General features: G+C 42.9%; 1 protein-coding gene across 3 annotated transcripts in view; it reads left to right on the forward strand.

Annotated features, from left to right (window-relative positions):
* Positions 1 to 17902, forward strand: part of NRCAM (neuronal cell adhesion molecule) — a 153750-nt gene that overhangs the window by 83216 nt on the left and 52632 nt on the right. For all 3 annotated transcript variants that reach the window (XM_025208975.1, XM_025208982.1, XM_025208970.1), the window contains 4 exons: positions 117 to 283; positions 378 to 525; positions 5236 to 5360; positions 8842 to 8943. In XM_025208975.1, coding sequence (XP_025064760.1) covers positions 117 to 283; positions 378 to 525; positions 5236 to 5360; positions 8842 to 8943 — 542 coding nt within the window. The remainder of the gene's footprint in view (positions 1 to 116; positions 284 to 377; positions 526 to 5235; positions 5361 to 8841; positions 8944 to 17902) is intronic.

Genomic DNA, 17902 nt, shown 5'->3' on the forward strand with positions numbered 1-17902 from the left:
AGAACATTGCTCAATATTTCTGTCTTATTTCACTATTCCTAGTTTTATTTTCTAGTATTATTAAGTGATTGAATGAACACATAATATTGGATAACAATACTGTTTTTAATATGAAGGTTTAAGGGAGTGAAAGGTAACAACCTGCATGGTGATGAGTATGTTTTCCATGATAACGGAACCTTGGAAATTCCGGTGGCACAGAAAGATAGCACGGGCACGTATACATGTATAGCAAGCAATAAATTAGGAAAGGAAGAAAATGAGGTCCAGCTAGAAGTTAAAGGTAAGAAATCAGTCATTTTGTAGAGCATTCTAATCACAGTTAACCCCAGAATTTCAAACTTATTAAATGTCTAATAGCAACTTCTAAATTTCAGATCCAACAATGATTATTAAACAACCTGAATACAAAATCATTCAGAGGTCTGGTCAAGTTTACTTTGAGTGTACAATTAAACATGATTCTACCTTACTACCAACAGTCACATGGTTGAAGGACAATAGTGAATTGCCAGACGATGAAAGGTATACATAAATTATTTATTCCTTTTTTCTTTTAATGAATTTTTAGTTGTTTTTTCTCCCATTCTTTTAAAATGCACAGGACCACTTAATATCAAGAGCAGGTTAATGTTTGGTTTTGCCTAGCAATGTATCCTGGTTCAGTGGCAAAGTCAAGACAGAAGTTCAAAGTAAGATAATATATAAACCAGGGGTTTCAAACTCATGCAGCCCTCCAAACAGATCCAGACCATGGGGCTCTTCACAGACCAGATCAAGATGTCGTAGTGGGGTGAGTGGCATCAAGACACCATCAGGAGTTAATACAGCATCATCTACCGCTAGTGTCACCACCATGCATCCCCAGTAGGGCTCAATATGCTGGATTATGGCAGCAGGCCCCATCTCTGCTCACCCTGTCCCCAAATTCCTAGCCCACGGAGGAGCCCACAATACAGATATTTGACACTCCTGATCTAAACAAATAGGAAAAAAGGGATAGATAACAATCAGCAAAGCAGAAGATATGAAATGTAGGTAATTGAGAAGGGAAGCTAAAGACGCAAAGGAAAAAACATAGCTAAAACTACTGCTAATAAGTAGTAGTTTAAGTATATTAGGGAAGAAATAAGTGCTATAACTGGCAAAATAATTTTATGAGCTAGAGATGGTTACATGTTGATAACAACAAGGAAAGATAAGTGTCCAGTAATTATTCTGTATTTGAAAGGATGTGCATGTATCATATGAAGATGAGAAATTTTATTTTCATTCCATTAGTAACTGAGAAGGATGTTAGATAAAGTCTACTAAGAATAAACATTTTTATTGAAATCAGCAGACCCAAGTATCTTCAACTAAAGACTCCTAAATAAGCTAACTGAGGAGATGTCTGGCTTTCTCATATTACTTTTTAATAAATTTTGGAATGCTGGGGAATGCCTAGAGGATTGGGTAGGTACTAGTGTTATGCCAGTATTCAAAGAAGGCAAGTGGGATGACTGGGGTTGAGTTTGGTTAGCTCAAAATCACTCATGGGCAAATTAATGGAAAAGCCATTATGGTCTACAGCTAATACCAAAGTAAAGAATAGGAACAAAATTAATGACTGTCAACACCCCTTTATGCAAAAATAAGCCTTGTCAAACAAACTTGATTTCCTTCTTTAATACTATAACAAGTTATGTCCATTAAAGTAACCATGCAGGTATAAGATTTTTGTAAGGCAATTGACTGCATATCACATAACATTATGATTAACAAATAGTGCTGTGTGACGTTGACAAAAACCATGCTGAATGGATTAGGAATTAGCTAAATGAAAGGTGTCTCAATGCGGTTTTGAGTAGGGACCTCCCCAAATCAAGGAGTCAGAGAGCCAATTTCATGGGCTGATCACAGGGCTGGCTGCCATTTCCATGGACTTATCACAATGGGGCCCCACCATACCTCTAATTGGTCAAGGGGCCTTGGTGACCCTGCTTCTTGCCGCTGATTGAGGGCTGTCTGTCGTACCACTCCTCCCCTTGCTGCTGATTGGCTGAAAGAGCTGGCTGTTATGTGGCCCCACTCCTTGCCATGATTGGTGGAGAGGGGCAGGGCTACACAACAGACAGCACTCTCAGCCAATCAGGGGTAGCAGCAGCTACCATCTTGACTGCTCCCCTTCATGCCAGCAGCCCCTGTCTTGGCCCCCAGTGGGCTGTGCAGCTGAGCTGTAGGGGCCTTGAGGACCCCTGGCTCCCACTGGGGGACCAGCATTTTATTTTTAGTAAGTTGTTGCTTTTTGTTAACGGATTTTGTGGATATTTTCTGATTTCATGGACAATACCTGATTTTGTGAATTGAGTAATTCCCTAGTTATGAAGGATCATCACTGAATAATGTCCCTGGAAGGTGACCAGGCTCAGTTGGGCTGCTAAAACTATAATGAGCAGGGAATGTCAAGCCCTTGAAAACAGCATGTGGAAGATGGTAAGTCAAGTCACACATCTTCTGGAGAGAGAGGGAAATTCAACACATACCAAAGTAGTAGAATAGAGGTACACCTGCATGGGTATCTGTGGTAACTGGTAAGTGGTTTTCTTATGAAATAATTAGAGTCGGATTGGTTTCTATAGTTATTCAATGTATAACAAAGGTATAAAGGCTGCAACTCTTCCACCACACTTCAGCCATGTAAACCATTGGTGATTAGTGCCACCTGAGTCTGGGGGTCACCCATAGAAGCTGGTGGCAATGTCAGGGATGGGGCTGGCAAGCACCCACAGAAGCTACCAGCAGTGTCAGTGGCAGGGACGGCTCTGTCGTGGGGGGGAGGGGAGGCATGTCCCTCCCGCCCCCATACCCTCCTTAGCAGTTGCCTATGATGTAAACTTTTGTGCACTTCCCCTCTGTCTGCTGATCTGATCAGCCAATTGACAATGAGTAACGTTTTTCTAGTTATATTCACTGTGCGATATCTTTAAGCTGACTAAGTACTGCCTGCAGCCAACCAGGTACAAAGCCAAACTGTGAAGGGCTGGGGCCCAACTAACCAAGCTACATGGACCAATATGTAGGTATGTTCACAGGGAAAAACTAGTAGATATTAACAGGCTGTTTATCAGAGAAAGGCATAACAAGAACTAGTAGCTTCAAGCTTAAGCCAGAAAAATTCAACATAGAAATTAGACACAATTTTTAATAGTAAAGGTTGTAGAATAGACTATAACAGGTCTTAAGTTGCTTAATGGCAATTTAGTATATAGCATTTGCTTGCATTCATTTGAACAGAGTCTGGGTAAGAGAAAAAGAAGAAAAGGAAATGATCAGGCCAAAGGATGTCACAATGTGTAAACAGTTGTAGAAAATTCAAGAAAGATGGATTGGAAAAAACTAGGCTAATGGCTGCCTAAAATACATGTAGTGGTTTGATGCTATATAAGGCTCATTCTAGACAAGATATAGCTTAGATATGGAATAAAAATAGGTATATGAATATTAATTAGGATAGCATCTATTAGAAACAGTTTTATATCTTCTACCTTATTCAGCAAGCTTTTTGATTTAGAGTCTGGCAATAAAGTATAAAAATCATGGAATTTTTGCTCTTCAGCCTTGAGTTATGATTTTTGTTAAATAGCCCATCTGCAGATAAACCAAGATGAGAGCTCTTTTAAAACTTAATTTGAAACATATATGAGAAGTCCTTTTCCCTAACAGGTTAGACATCTGGTAGAGACTTTTAAAGACTTTAGGTCTTAGAGAAATCAATTTTAATTTCCCTCAAATATTAATAAGATTGTTATTTATTCAGATGAATGCACATTTTACAAATTTTAATCATTTGCTTGATATGGCTAAACTGTGTTGTTTGTTCATTTATATCTTACATGTATTTCATTATTAAATTTGGTGTGCAAATGTTACCTGCATTTATGCTTGTATTTAATTTTGGTGAGACTGACTCTTCAAACCTGTCTTGGTTCTCTGAATATATCCAAGGGACAACAAGATGATTAATCATTGGAACATTCTGCCATGGGAAATCTCTTGATGACTCCAGATAAATGACAAGATGCCTTTCGGGAAGATATGTTTTAGTCAAATGCAAATATTTAGTCTTGTGGTACCTAGGTAAAACTAGTGTGAAAATGAGATGGTGCAATGGTCACTTATGGCTATGAGTGCTATATTGCACTGCTGTAAATGAAGGAAAATTTTCTCCTCTTGATCCAGGCTTTTAAAGCCATGGCATACTTTAAGACCTGTGTAGGAGAGCAAGGTTTTTCTCTTGGGTCACCCTAAGCTAAAACTCAGTTAAACTTCAAAGTAACTTGTGGCAGATAAGCAGGAATATCAATCTGGGTCCCAAAGGAACTGGGAAGGTGAGGTCCTGGAGGGAAGTTCTAGAAGTAAAGCTGGAGAAAGGATTCTCAGCTTGTGCTAATACTAAGTTATCAGTACAGCTAGACTAGTAAAAGAGTACGTGTTGGACATTGGGTAAATATCACCTCTCAAGTAAAATCTTTACATGAAACATGAAAAGAATATTTTATTATAGATTTGTTTGTGGTGATGTCTGTCATATTAATTCTTCTGTATTAATAATTAATCCAGTCAGTGTTTAGTCAATGTCCGTGACCATGTTGGTGTAATTCAATTCTGCAGATCCAGACAAGTGATTTTTTAGTAGGAACTGTAAAAAATCTATTAAAAAGAAAAGTTGAGGCAAGTTGTCAAAGGCACAGATACTTATAAGGCTCTGCAATTCAGTTTATATGAATTATTTCTGCAAAACTGGATCAAACAAATGTTTGAAGTTCACATTCACACATGATTAGCAAGTATAGAAAAAGTGAATTCATTTTTAAAAAAATGATCACATGTTCATAGCTCGAGATTGGTTTTAAGGATGCCTTTTGGAGCATATCAGTGTTGTGGGGTAACTGCAATTGAAAGTGAAGGCTTCTTTTGGTTTATAAAATGCAAACATGACCATTTTTGGTGCCACACGTTTGCAAATCAGATGCAGTTGTCAAGAGGTATCCTACAAAAGAAAAAACACACTTGAAACTTGATGTTGCTTATTAATGATACAGTAATTGTTGTACAAAACTTGAAATTACCTTCATCTTTGTTAATGGCAAGATCTCCAAAGTTATTAAGATGCATTTGAGTTTTGGTGATATGTTTACACACACTTATTATAAAATATATTATCAAAATATATTGAATACATTGTATTTACAGGCTTATTGTTGGAAAAGAAAATTTGACCATTTTGAATGTGACTGATAAGGATGATGGAACCTATACCTGTGTTGCTAATACTTCTCTGGACAGCGTTTCTGCAAGTGCTGTGCTCACTGTTGTTGGTAAGATTGTATTTAAAATTCATAAGGACAAAACTAAGTTTATTTTGTAGAAAATATAAAACCAAATCCAAGGTCCTTTATCCTGCATTCTCTTTGGCTGTGTAGCTCATTTTTAAGGTAGTAAACACCAATTCAATCTTACCTAAAATGTTTTCCTTTCTGGGATACTAAGCTATGGACCAACTCTATAGCAAAAAAGCTTCAGGTAGCCAGTAGCATCTCCATTAGGTTGAAGTCAGTCTTGTGTGAGATGGGATTTTACTTAGATCAGAGCTGCCTAACTTTTAAGTAGCTGAGGGCCATACACTCCTTGGGCAACACCAGTGGGAGCTATGGACCCCAGGGACCACATGCCCCCCATCCCCACACTGCACCGAGCACTTGAGTGCCTGCCCCGCACTGCTGTACCTCATGCCCCAGCCCCTCCTCTGTGATCCCAGGTGCTACCTCACTGCTGCTTCTGGTGCATTCCCACTGCACCGTGTGCTCCCCTTATGTTCCTCCTGGCATCCCTCCCACCCTTGCTGCACTGCATGCAACCCTGCTGCTCTCTGTGCCCCTCCTCCCACTGCACTGCACACCTCCCACTGCTGCTCCCCATGCCTTCTTGCTGCACCACATGCTTAGGTACCCTGACTCACCCTTTGCTTCCCAGCCATGAGACCTCTCCGCTGTACCACAGCACTCGGGCATCCTGGGTTGTGGGGTCCCCTGGCTGGATGGCTGGGACAAGGATTGCGAACTGCATGCAATCCAATGGCCACCAGTTGGACAAACATACTTAGATCATACTTGAGCTAGCCAATATTGTTCATGATTCTTAGTGAAAGAATCTGGCAAGTTTCATAGTTTCATAGTAGCTAGGGTCAGGAGGGACCTGAACAGGTCATCCAGCCTGACCCCCTGCCACAGGCAGGAATGAACGCTGGGTTCACAAGACCCCAGACAGGTGATCGTCCAGCCTCCTCTTGAATATGCCCAAGGTAGGGGTGAGGACCACTTCCCTGGGAAGTTGGTTCCAGATTTTGGCCACCCTAACTGTAAAATATTGCCTTCTGATCTCCAACCTAAACCTATTCTCCATCAGCTTATGACCATTGTTCCTTGTCACCCCAGGTGGTGCTGGGGAGAAAAGAGCTCTGCCTATTTGCTGTTGATCCCCCTTGATGAGCTTGTAGGCAGCCACCAGGTCCCCCCTCAGCCTCCTCTTGCTGAGGCTGAACAGGTTCAGGTCCTTCAGTCTCTCCTCATAGGGCCTGTCCTGCTGCCCTCTCACCAAGCGGGTGGGACACCATGTGTCTCAGGCCAGCATGTCCTGGTGCTCCAAAATGCTGCAGTAGCCTCAAAACCTGTTGAATAATGACGTAAGCAAACTCCATGTAAATACTTATACAGATGGTCCATAGGAAAAAGCATTTTGTCTAGGCACTGTAAGATAATTTTACTTTATTTTCTTTTAATTTTAATATATGTATATTCAAAATTGCAGGGTTTATCATTTTTAGCCAACAGATTAATCAGTGCATGATTTAAAATTAAACCCTTCCACTAGATGCAGTAACTTTATCTCTAACAAACATAATCTTTGACTACAAGTAATTCTTATTGCTTTGGCTACTAACTAATTAAATCCTTTATATTAATGTTCTTTTCAGCTCCTTCCCCAACTCCAGCTATCATTTACGGTAAACTAATACAAAGTTTCTTTTTGCATCACTGAGCACATTTCATACTTTTGCCTGTTGCAAACTACAATTGCTTTTTTTTTTGTTTCATGTCATTTTACTATTTTTTTAATTTAAGCAGAAAGGAGCTCTGTGCATTCATCTCATTATATTCTTACTAGATATTGAAACTGTTTCATTACTAGAATCAAACAATATACAAAAAATGAGCTTTTTAAGCAAACTATTTTAATGCAAGTCATGTAAGTCAGTCACAAAATAATGCGGGTTCATCACACCAAGTAGAGTAATGTAGAGTATTTCTGTAGTACACGAAATACAAAACAAAGATTTAAACAGTAGAATTCAGCAGTTCCTTTAGTCTAGTACAACCAGATTACACTCCTGATTTCATGTCATTTAAATTATTAGATGTTCTATCATTCATCTCAGTAGGAGTGACATTAAGATCCATGTGGTCTAGCTTCCACTATGCAGAAGCATGGAAAAAGTGAAGTAAAGGCTGAAAATCTGATTATAACAGTTAACGTGACCCTTTGTACACATCTGCTCTCTATTTTTCAGTAGACAGGGTGCCTAAAAACTGCTAAGGACTTGATTTTGTGTCAAGTTTTTTCTTGCTAAAAATTAAATAAGATGGTATCGCCCCACTTGTTTTCCATTGAGTAACATTGCATTTAAATATTATGCCATGACAGTTTCTACATTTTAATCCTGTGAAATGTGTGAGATAAGGTCTTAAATTTCCTGTCATGTTTTCATAATGGATTTGTTATGAAAATGGTGGCATAATGATTTAAGCTATGGATACATGAATTCAAGACCTATGTGAACCTATATTAAAGGCTGTTCCCCAGTAGATGCAGTTGTAAATGGTCATTCAGGCTGGGAACTCCAAGGCAACCAAACACAATGCAGAACATATCACTCCCTTATGTGTCGTTGGTTAAACTGGTATGCTTTAACCACACTAGCCCAATGGACTGTTAGGCTTGCGTTAACCTTTCTGGACGTGATGCTTTGGATATTTAAAAATATGAATAACTTGAATGTAAATGCAATGTCCTTGGATAAGCCCCATTGATTCTGTGGGGCTATTCTTATGCATATTTAGACTGAACAGGCTTCCGTTAGTCTTTAATTCCAGAGTATTAATTATCTGATAAGTGATTTTTCACCACTTTGTAATGAACTACTACATAAGTACATGTGCTGAGAATTGTATCTTAGCAACTCATTCGATATTTTTAAATTATCCCTACATATTTAAAGAATTTTAAATTCTAATTTTTTTTCTTACCCAGAGAGTATCTGCTTTAAAATTATATTTGAAATGTTTTGAAGTAATTCTGAAACAGTTTCTTTTTTAATGTCTGTGCCACTTTATTTTCCATTTGTTATCATTTATTTGATTTCATATGCAGTAGTTTGCTACTCATTCATTATACTACTTATATCTGTTAACAGAATATGCTGATGAACATGTAGATGATCCATCAATTTCATATTTCTTTGCCTGTCATTACAGTAGCTTTTATATCATATAACAGTCAGTCATAGAATTCCTATTTAAACTGTTTGTTTCGCAAATATTAAGAAAAATTCCAAGCAGCTTCATTTTATATCCATTTTATTACAGCTGTATGTTCATAGCCAATAAACCATGTTTATACAATTGCAGTAGATCAGTATTGAGCTTTTGGAGAACTTTTGGTTGGAATGTGAGAATGATTGTCAAAAAGAAAACCCTGTTTGGTTTATTTGGTTTAGTTACTGTGTGTTTATTTGGTTTGCAGCACATCCAAACCCACCCTTTGATTTAGAATTGACAGGTCATCTAGAAAGAAGCATACAGCTTTCATGGATACCAGGAGATGACAACAACAGTCCCATTACAGGTATGTTTGTCCATAATTCATTCTACCTGAATTAAGTATTTTCATTTTTCTGATTCCAACAAATTTTGAACTATACCTTATTGTAGTGTAGTTATATGTAAACGTTTCAGATTCATTTAGCCATTACTTATTTATGAGTTTATAGATTATTGAATTTGGGGGAATTTGTAGTTTCAGTATAGCATACACTTTTTAGGTGTGCCTAAAGAATAGAATAATGGATGCCTTATAAGTGTAGTAATAATAATTAAATAATAATAAACTTAAAACATAATAGTTTGATTCTTCTCATCCATTAGACTACTTTGTGATCTGTTGGAATTTTTCAGTGTTTTTTAGAATGTAAAACCAGAAGGTATCATGCAGTCTGACCTGGATATCTCAGGCCCTTAAATTTTACCTAGTTACCATTGCAGAGTAACTTGTATTTTTATACAGATTCATTTTATACTTGTCATGTGGTACCTAGACACTCCTGGTAGACCATGAGTGGGCAAAATGGCAGATCCGGCCAGCAGTGAGACTCCATTTCCCAGCAGCCCCTGCCCATGCTGCTCCCTGTTGGTCTTCATGGAGACCCCAGGAGCGCGGGGACATGAGGGTACAGAGGCGTAGAACTGGGGCTCTTCCCTGGTCCAGCCTGGCTCTGTCATGGCCCCATGCTGCTGGGGTCTCCATGGAGATTGGCCAGGAGCAGCATGAGCAGGGCATGTGGCTTCGGGGGGAGCCGCTCTGGAGCTGGGGCTGGAATCCTTTGGCAATGATGGCACAGGGTCTGGGCCAGGGCAGAGCCTCGATCCGCTCCCTGTATGTCCCTGCCCATGGAACCCATGCTCGTGGCAGGCAAGTGGGCAGCAGATTGCAGCACTGCCCTGTCTCTGCACTGTCACTGCCCCAGGATCACAGGGTTTCCCCATCCCCACCCCACTGTCTCACTTTCAGCTGCAGCCCCATCCCAGTCACCTGGCTGTGTGCCCTGCCCATGCAGGTCCCACCCCCTGTGGTGGATGCCAGGTGGATGGGCCAGGGTGCCCATACCCTGGGCCTGGGTCCAGCAGTGGCAGCCAGAAGGAACTGCTGCCACAGAGACCGCTGGGAAATGGAGTTCACTGCAGGCCTGATGCAACCCATGGGCCTGTCTTTGCCCACCCCTGCTCTAGACCATTCCTGCAGGTCCCCGCATTTAATAAATGGCCTGTGATAGAGCAGAAAAAGTCAGTGGTGGAGAAGTGGTGGGCTATATCATTTAGGGCTTTACTTCAGGCAAGAATGTTTTCTTTGCCATAGGCTCTGTAGGAACAGACCAGAACAAATACATTTAAGTTATCTATTGAACTTACCTCAGAACATCCTGCTTCATAATGGATTAAAGAGTTTCTTGAACTGAGGGTTAGCCAACTTACTTTAAAAAAAACAACCTAGACTTCAGCTAACTCTTCTAAATGTGTTATTTGTAAAAATAGTGGCAGAGCAGGAGGAAAGAAACTTACTGTCACTGCCAACTGGTGTTCACTAAGTTCACTTACTGAACCAACCAACTCCCTTGAATTATCATAAAGTCACTTGTAATTTACTATCGTGTTATCTGAGACAGTGCCGGCAAGGAAGTTTGGTGCCTGGGGCAAATACACAGTAGCAGCCTGCCCTCGCCCCGTGCACAGATCCAGGGGGTCATGGCTCCGTCTCGCACACTGCCTTGGCTGGGCAGAGCCTGTTGGCACCCCTTCACTTCAGCACCCAGGGTGGTTGCCCCACTCACCCCCTCTTGCTATGGCACTGATCTGAGAAATACCTTTATAAATCATTATGACAATATAGAAGAGCACAGAAGCTTATGCTAATTATCTCATAATAAGATAGAGCTTTCTCAATTGGCTACCATCAGTCTTTGATGTTCTCTTCCCTTGGCCAAACTCAGAGCCCAAGTCAGAGCCTGATGTGAAATGCTGTTGTTTACTTTAGAATTTCTTTTTTCCTCCTGATTTTCTGTTGTTTTATTCTGACAAAGTGACTTAATCGCCAGTATTACTGGAAGCAGCAGCTGTGGTTTTTATTGCTATTCACTGTGGACCTATTAATGTAATTTATATATTCATTAATTCAGTAAACCAGCAGTTAACACCTGTTTTAACAGGAATCATAAGTAGTACAATAGAGATTTCCTTCGCTTTGTGTGGGTTCTGTATGTGCGAATTTGCTCTTATGCGTTGACCCCTTTTATACCAAAATTTGTTATATGCAAGGTAAATTAACTCATGCATTTGCTGTGGTGGAAGCCTGCAGTCAGCTGCTTTGTGCAGTGCCTTGTGGGAGTGACACACACCAAAATACAGTCTCCTGTGTGGATCTGTGCCCCTCACTCGCTGTCTGCGACATGTTTCTGTAGTTGCCATCCCCATCATGTTAACATTCACAGCCACCCTGTGCTTGTGTGTACTGTCTGTCAGCTGTTGATGAGTACCAAAATTGTCTTGTAAAAGTGGTAGAAATGGGTCTGGGGGTCAGTACAGTTGAGGTCTTGGGACATATCCCTATTTGTTACATTGTAAAGTGGATTTCCTTTATGCAAATTTGGGTTATGCGCCATTTTCCAGGAACACATGTACAGCATAAAGTGAGGGAAATCTGTAAATATGCATGGAAAAATGAGCTAGAACAGGGAGTGTCAACTTCTCCCCACCTCTTGGGTTTGATAAGTGGCACAGAGCTAGCTGGTCCAGAGGCCACATCTGGAGCACAGAACTGTGTCATCTAGCTCACAGGGCTGCCCAATGGGCCAGAAATTTTGCAGAGAGGTGAGCATCATCAGTATTAATTGCTGTGATTTGTCCTGCCACCAAATTTCCAGCCCACAGGGACAGACCAGATAGCATAGCTCCATGCTCCGAATCCAGCCTGTGGGGTTGCCTGTGGGACTCAGAAATTTGGTGGCTGGATGAGCAGTAGGTGGCTGCCACAGCCATGGGAACTGCAGCAACCAGCACTGCTGCCATTTGCCCCATTGCCAAATTTCTGTCTCTGTGAGCCACATGACACAGCTCCTCTATGAGCCATATCCATCCCACAGATTGGGTCTTTGAGACTACCTGAGTTACATGAACTATGAAATGTTGTTCTTCATGATCTGATACTGTAATGGTCCAGTGTAAAGGGTAAAAGGTACAGGTGAGGAAGCTTGTATAAAAACTTTGTGATTATAACATATTGATTATATTTATACGTAATTTTAAAGTATATTTTATGATGTTTATTTTTATATAATTGGTCTGCGTTATAAAACCAGTTAAAAATAACTTTAATATGTACAGCAGCAGTTTTGATCACCCTTTTGTTAACATTACTGTTTCTTTGCATATATTTCCAATTCTGTGTACTAAAATTGGATTTAGTAATGTAAGGCATAAGTTATGCCACATTATGGAAAAGAGGTAAAACTGCTTCATTACAGATAAGTACATCCTATTATTGTCTCATAGCAGATCTTTTCTAGAGGTTGGTGTTCCTATATAACTCTGGTTTTGGAAATCAAACTCTAGTTTACACTGTTTTTAATTATGTTATAGCTTAAATTATTGTGCTGTGCCTTGAGAGGATAGGAAGCATAAATAAAACTGTTATTGCTGTTCTTATAAAAGCATACTTTTGTACAGACTATGGTAGAGGATAGCGCGTAATAACTAGCTCTTAAAAGAGAAGGCAGTTTGCAAGTCAGTTTCTCCAGCTCAGTAAAAAAACATGCTTTTTGGAAATTGCTGTACCAGAATTACAGGCAACAGGCCAGTTTCTAGGGAAACTCAAACACTGAGACAAACATTGAGGAATCTTGCCAGTTTTCAGCATAGTACAGTGGTGCTCCAAGTTCTGGCCCTGTAGGCAGATCAATGGTGTGGGAGCCAGTCCATGGCTAGATCAGACCCTGCGTTCCAGGATCTGGCTCTGTGCTGGATGAGGGCCCCATGCCACCGCCGCCTAGCCCTATGCTGCAGGACTGGGGCCCTGAGCCTCCTCTGCCTGGCCTTACACTCTGGAATCAGGGTGCCAGGGCCCATGCTGCCTCCACCAAGCCCCACACGCTGGGATTGGATCCTGCACTGCCCTGTGTGCTTGATCAAGCATGCAGGACCATGGCCCGCAGCATTCTCCATGTACCTGTGAGGAGCCCATGGGCTGGATGACACAACGCTAGGGGCTGGATCTGACTTGCAGGCTGGGTGCTGAGCACCCTTGGCCTTACCATATTCTGACAGTTTCAGTAAACAACATATTTAAAAAAGCTGCACACCTTTCTACTCCCAACCATAAATTAGCCAGCAGCAACAAAAACTAAGGACAAAGGGAATATATTAGAGTTTTCCAGTCCTCCCCCTATCCCAGCACTTGAATCAAAAAGAAAGCAGTAGAGCTACAAGCCCACAGGCCTCCACTCTCTACTTCCAGGAAGGGAACAGTAACATTTTGGAGGAACCTTTATGGAATGCAGTACAAGAATGTAAAAAGTGCAATAATCCGTCACACCACAGGTCCATCTAACTCTGTATCCACTACCTCACAATGGCAAGAAGTGGATGTTAAGGGACATAGTATATATATGCAGGGCCTATCAACACTGATCAGTCCCCTGCCTCTCTTCCCTTACAGTATTCAGAGGCCTGTGAAGCCTTAATTTATAGGGTGCATCCCTAACTACAGTGTTTACTACCTACCCTGCCTTAATTTCTCCAGTGTTCTTTTGAACCTGGTTTAGTTATTATCGTTTATAACATCGTTTAGTAGTTAGATCTGCAAGTAAATTACATACTGGATGAAAAATAATATCCTTATTTTTGTTCTAAAATTGCTTTCTAATAATTTCAGAGTATAACCCTTCATTTTAGTATTGTATGACAGCAAATGCAAAATCCTTATTTACTTCCTCCATGCCATGCATCATTGTATAGATCAATATCATATTCTATCTCTGTTGTCTTGTCTGTAAGCTGAAAAGTTCTAGCCTATTTAGTCTCTCCTAATGCTAAGGGAGCCTCTCCATGTTCCTGACCATTTTTGTTGCCTGTTTCTATACCTTTTCTACTATTCCACATAGGGTTCAACAGCAATATCCTCTGAGACCTCATGATATTCCCATTCACTACCTCTGTATGTAAACATAACATACTCTGTTGTCATAGAGTGTTGATCAGCCTTTTCCTTGCTCTGCTCTTTCCACTGCACAACTTCAGTAGTCTATCTACCTTTTTTGTGTCCAAAGTGCTTTCCATCCTCATCCTCCAGCCTGTGTTCTTCTCATTTGAACTCCCTCTTCTTCATTTGTCCTTTCCCTTTCTTTTCTCCAGAATCCCACCCTGGCCCCAACTTTTGTCCTGAATTCCTCCCAAGTATTCCCAATACTATCTTTGTAATATAAAGAAAACAATAATAAAGCCAGCCATGTAACTAGGGAGCTGTGTACTAGTCATTACCCCAGGTTTCTCTCATTTCCTCTCTATTTGATTGTCTATCTTTAGACTATCAGTTCTGTCAGGCAGTGGCTCTGTGTTTTTAGTATAACCACTATATTAATAATAATAACCTCCAAATCATAGAATCATGGAAAGTTAGGGTTGGAAGGGACCTCAGGAGGTCATCTAGTCCAACCCCCTAATCAAAGCAGGACCATCCCCAACTAGATCATCCCAGCCAAAGCTTTGTCTAGCCAGATTTTGAAAACCTCCAAGGATGGAGCTTCCACCACCTCTCCAGGTAACCTGTTCCAGTGTTTTACTACCCTCCTAGTAAGAAAATTCTTCCTAATACCTACCCTAAACTTTCCTTGCTGCAACTTGAGACTGTTGCTCCTTGTTCTGTCATCTGCCACCACTGAGAACAGTCTAGCTCAGGGGTGGACAATTATTTCGGGCTTTGGGCTGCTTACCCAGTTTTGGCAAACTGTTGAGGGCCGCATGGGTAGTGCCACCCCTTGACAGATGCCCCACCCCTTGACAGGTGCCTCATCTCTTGGTCACTGTCTTGGGACCAATGTCCCAATGTCTTGCGACCAGTGTCCCAGGGCCAGCACTGGTGTGTCCCAGAGCAGGGCGCAGGCTGGCACGAGTCTGTCTATAGAGCTGGGATGGACTGCACCAGCAGGGAGAGGGGGAAGCTGGCCTGGCTCCATAGAGCCCCTGTCAGCCGGGACCCTGTACCCCTGCTGCCCTGCTCTGGGCCCTGCTGGTGCTGGCCCTGGGACACACAGGTACAGGCCCTGTGCACCCACTCACTCCCGGTGCCCCCCCAGCCCTGCGCTTCCGGCAGGGGGCAGCATGCAGCCTTGACCCTGTGCTCGCTGGTAGGGAATGAGCTGGTGCTGAGCACGGGGAAAAGGGGACCCTCCACTCTGTGGCCAGCTCTCCCTGCTGCAGCAGGGGGGGGCTGTCCTGAGCAGGCACAGGCAGCCCCATGCGAGTTGTGAGTGGCTGCAGCGTAGGGCGCCAGCCTCAGGGCAGGTGAGGGGCCACTTTCCCCTGCACTCAGCACCAGCTTGTAACCTGCCTTCGCTGCCAGCCTGGGCCCCACGTCAGCTTCGAGCTCACCCGTCGGGGCTGCACCACAGTGGGAGCAGCTGCTCAGCATGGAGGAAAGCAACGCCCCAGCTTGCCATGCCAGTGTAGTGTTTGCCACTGCTGCCCACCCACAGCTCATGTGCTGGCCAGCACAGGGGCGGCGGTGACAAACACTGTCCAGCATGGCAAGCAGGGAGGCCACTTTCCTCCACACTGAGCAGCTGCTCCCACTGTGGCACAGCCACAATGGGCAAGGCTGGCGCAGGGCCCAGGCTGGGTGCAGGGGTGGATTACAAGCTGGTGCTGAGCACAGGGAAAAGTGGCCCCTCGCCTGCCCCATGTCCGGTGCCCTGCGCTGCAGCTACTCGCAGCCCACATGGGGCTGCCTGTCCCTGCTCAGGGCAGCCCCAAGCTGGCTGCGAGCAGCTACAGCAGGGGGCACTGGTCATGGGACGGGAGAGGGGCCACTTTTCCCCCGGGCTGCTTTTCCCCAGGCTCTGTCTCTGCCCTTCCCCCTCCCCACCCCCCACCCTTTCCTGAGTTTCTGACACTGGTACAGCCTCATGGTCCCAGGCCAGAAGCCCTGCTGGGGCTTCTGGCTGGGATGGGGGAGCCAGGTGGGCCCGGCTGTTGCAGGAGCCTGCCAGGGCTTCCCCTGGGTCCTACTGCCCCTAGCTCCTGTCATTTTTGGCAGATAAATATTAATTTTCTAAATTTTTTAGGGGCTCTGTGGGCTGGGTAGAATGGTCTCACAGGCCAGATTCAGCCTGCAGGCCATATCTTGCCTACCCCTGGTCTAGCTCCATCCTCTTTCGAGCTTCCCTTCAGGTAATTGAAGGCTGCTATTAAATCCTCTCTGTCTCCTCTTCTCTAGCATAAATAAGTCCAGTTCCCTCAGTCTTTCCTCATAAGTTATGTCCCTCAGCCCCCACACCATTTTTGTTGCCCTCTGCTGGACTCTCTCCAATTTGTCCACATCCTTTCTGTAGTGGGGGACCCAAAACTGAACACAGTACTCCAGATGTGGCTTCACCAGTGCTGAATAGAGGGGGATAGTCACTTCCTTTGACCTACTGGCAAGATACCTACCAGTGCAGCCCAGTGTGCCATTGTCCTTCTTGGCAGCAAGGGCACACTGCTGGCTCATATTCAGCTTTTTGTTCACTGTAACCCCCAGGTCCTTTTCTGCAAAGCTGCTGCCCAGCCAGTCAACCCCCAGCCTGTACTGGTGCATGGGATTGTTCTATCCTAAGTGCAGGAATTTGCACTTCTCCTTGTTGAACCTGAGATTCCTTTTGGCCCAATCCTACAATTTGTCTAGGTCACTGAATCCTAGCTCTACCCTCCAGCATATCTACTACTACCTCCAGCTTGGTGTCATCTGCAAACTTACTGAGGGTGCAGGTGCACTCTGTGCCATCTTCCAGGTCTTTCATGAAGACCTTGAACAAAAATGACCCCTGAGGCACTCCACTGGGTACCAGCTGCCAGCTAGACATTGAGCCATTGATTACTACTCTCAGAGCCCAATGCTCCAACCAGTTTTCTATCCACTTTACAATCCATTCATCAAGCTCATACTTCCTTTGCTTGCCTGAGAGAATTTTGTGGGAGACTATCAAAAGCCTTGCTAAAATCAAGGTACACCACATCCACTGGTCTCCCCTCATCCACAGAGTCAGTCACTTCATCATAGAATGCAATCAGGTTAGTCCAGCATGACTTGCCCTTGGTGAATCCATGCTAATTGTTCCTAATTGCCATTTTCTCCTATTTGGACATTTCTTGTCAGTCCCTAGTTCCAGTGGGGCTCTGTTTCATATAGCATGTGAGGACGGATGTTCAGGTGGTTGACTTTCTGTTTTATCAATCTCTCTAAATGGTTAGGGCTAATACTTGAGGGTTTCTTTATACCACCTGTAACAGACCTATGGGATCCTTATGACAGTCACTCATCATCAAAATACCTTTTCTCCTTTTCTCTGTGCCTGTGATATACCCCTTCCACACAGGTTTGGCAGTGATAGCAGCTCTGCTGGATCCCAGTAGTCAGACATTTCCTTATAAAGGGCAGTACTCACTTCCCCCAAGGGAATAGCATATGGGACCTTTTGCACTGTTTCAGTAGTGCAAAGTAGTCACAGTCTGAGCCAGATACTGGCCTTTATCTCAAAATTTAACTAGAGTTATAAAAAACATTGTCAGACAACAGGTAGTCATTTGAAAGTTCACTGAATTCAGGTAATATATCAAAATTAAAGACAAATATGAGGCAAAATGCTTTAGACCAGGAGTCAGCAACGTAATGTCCACAGGCCATATCTAGCCCCTGGAGCTTTTGGATGTGGAGACATGATGGTTTCCATGACATGTGGCAGCAGGGAGCTTTGCTTGTGGGCTGTAGCTGTGTGGTGGGGGGA

The sequence above is a fragment of the Alligator sinensis genome, unplaced genomic scaffold (assembly GCF_000455745.1).
Source record: "Alligator sinensis unplaced genomic scaffold, ASM45574v1 scaffold297_1, whole genome shotgun sequence".
In the NCBI taxonomy this organism is placed as follows: domain Eukaryota; kingdom Metazoa; phylum Chordata; order Crocodylia; family Alligatoridae; genus Alligator; species Alligator sinensis.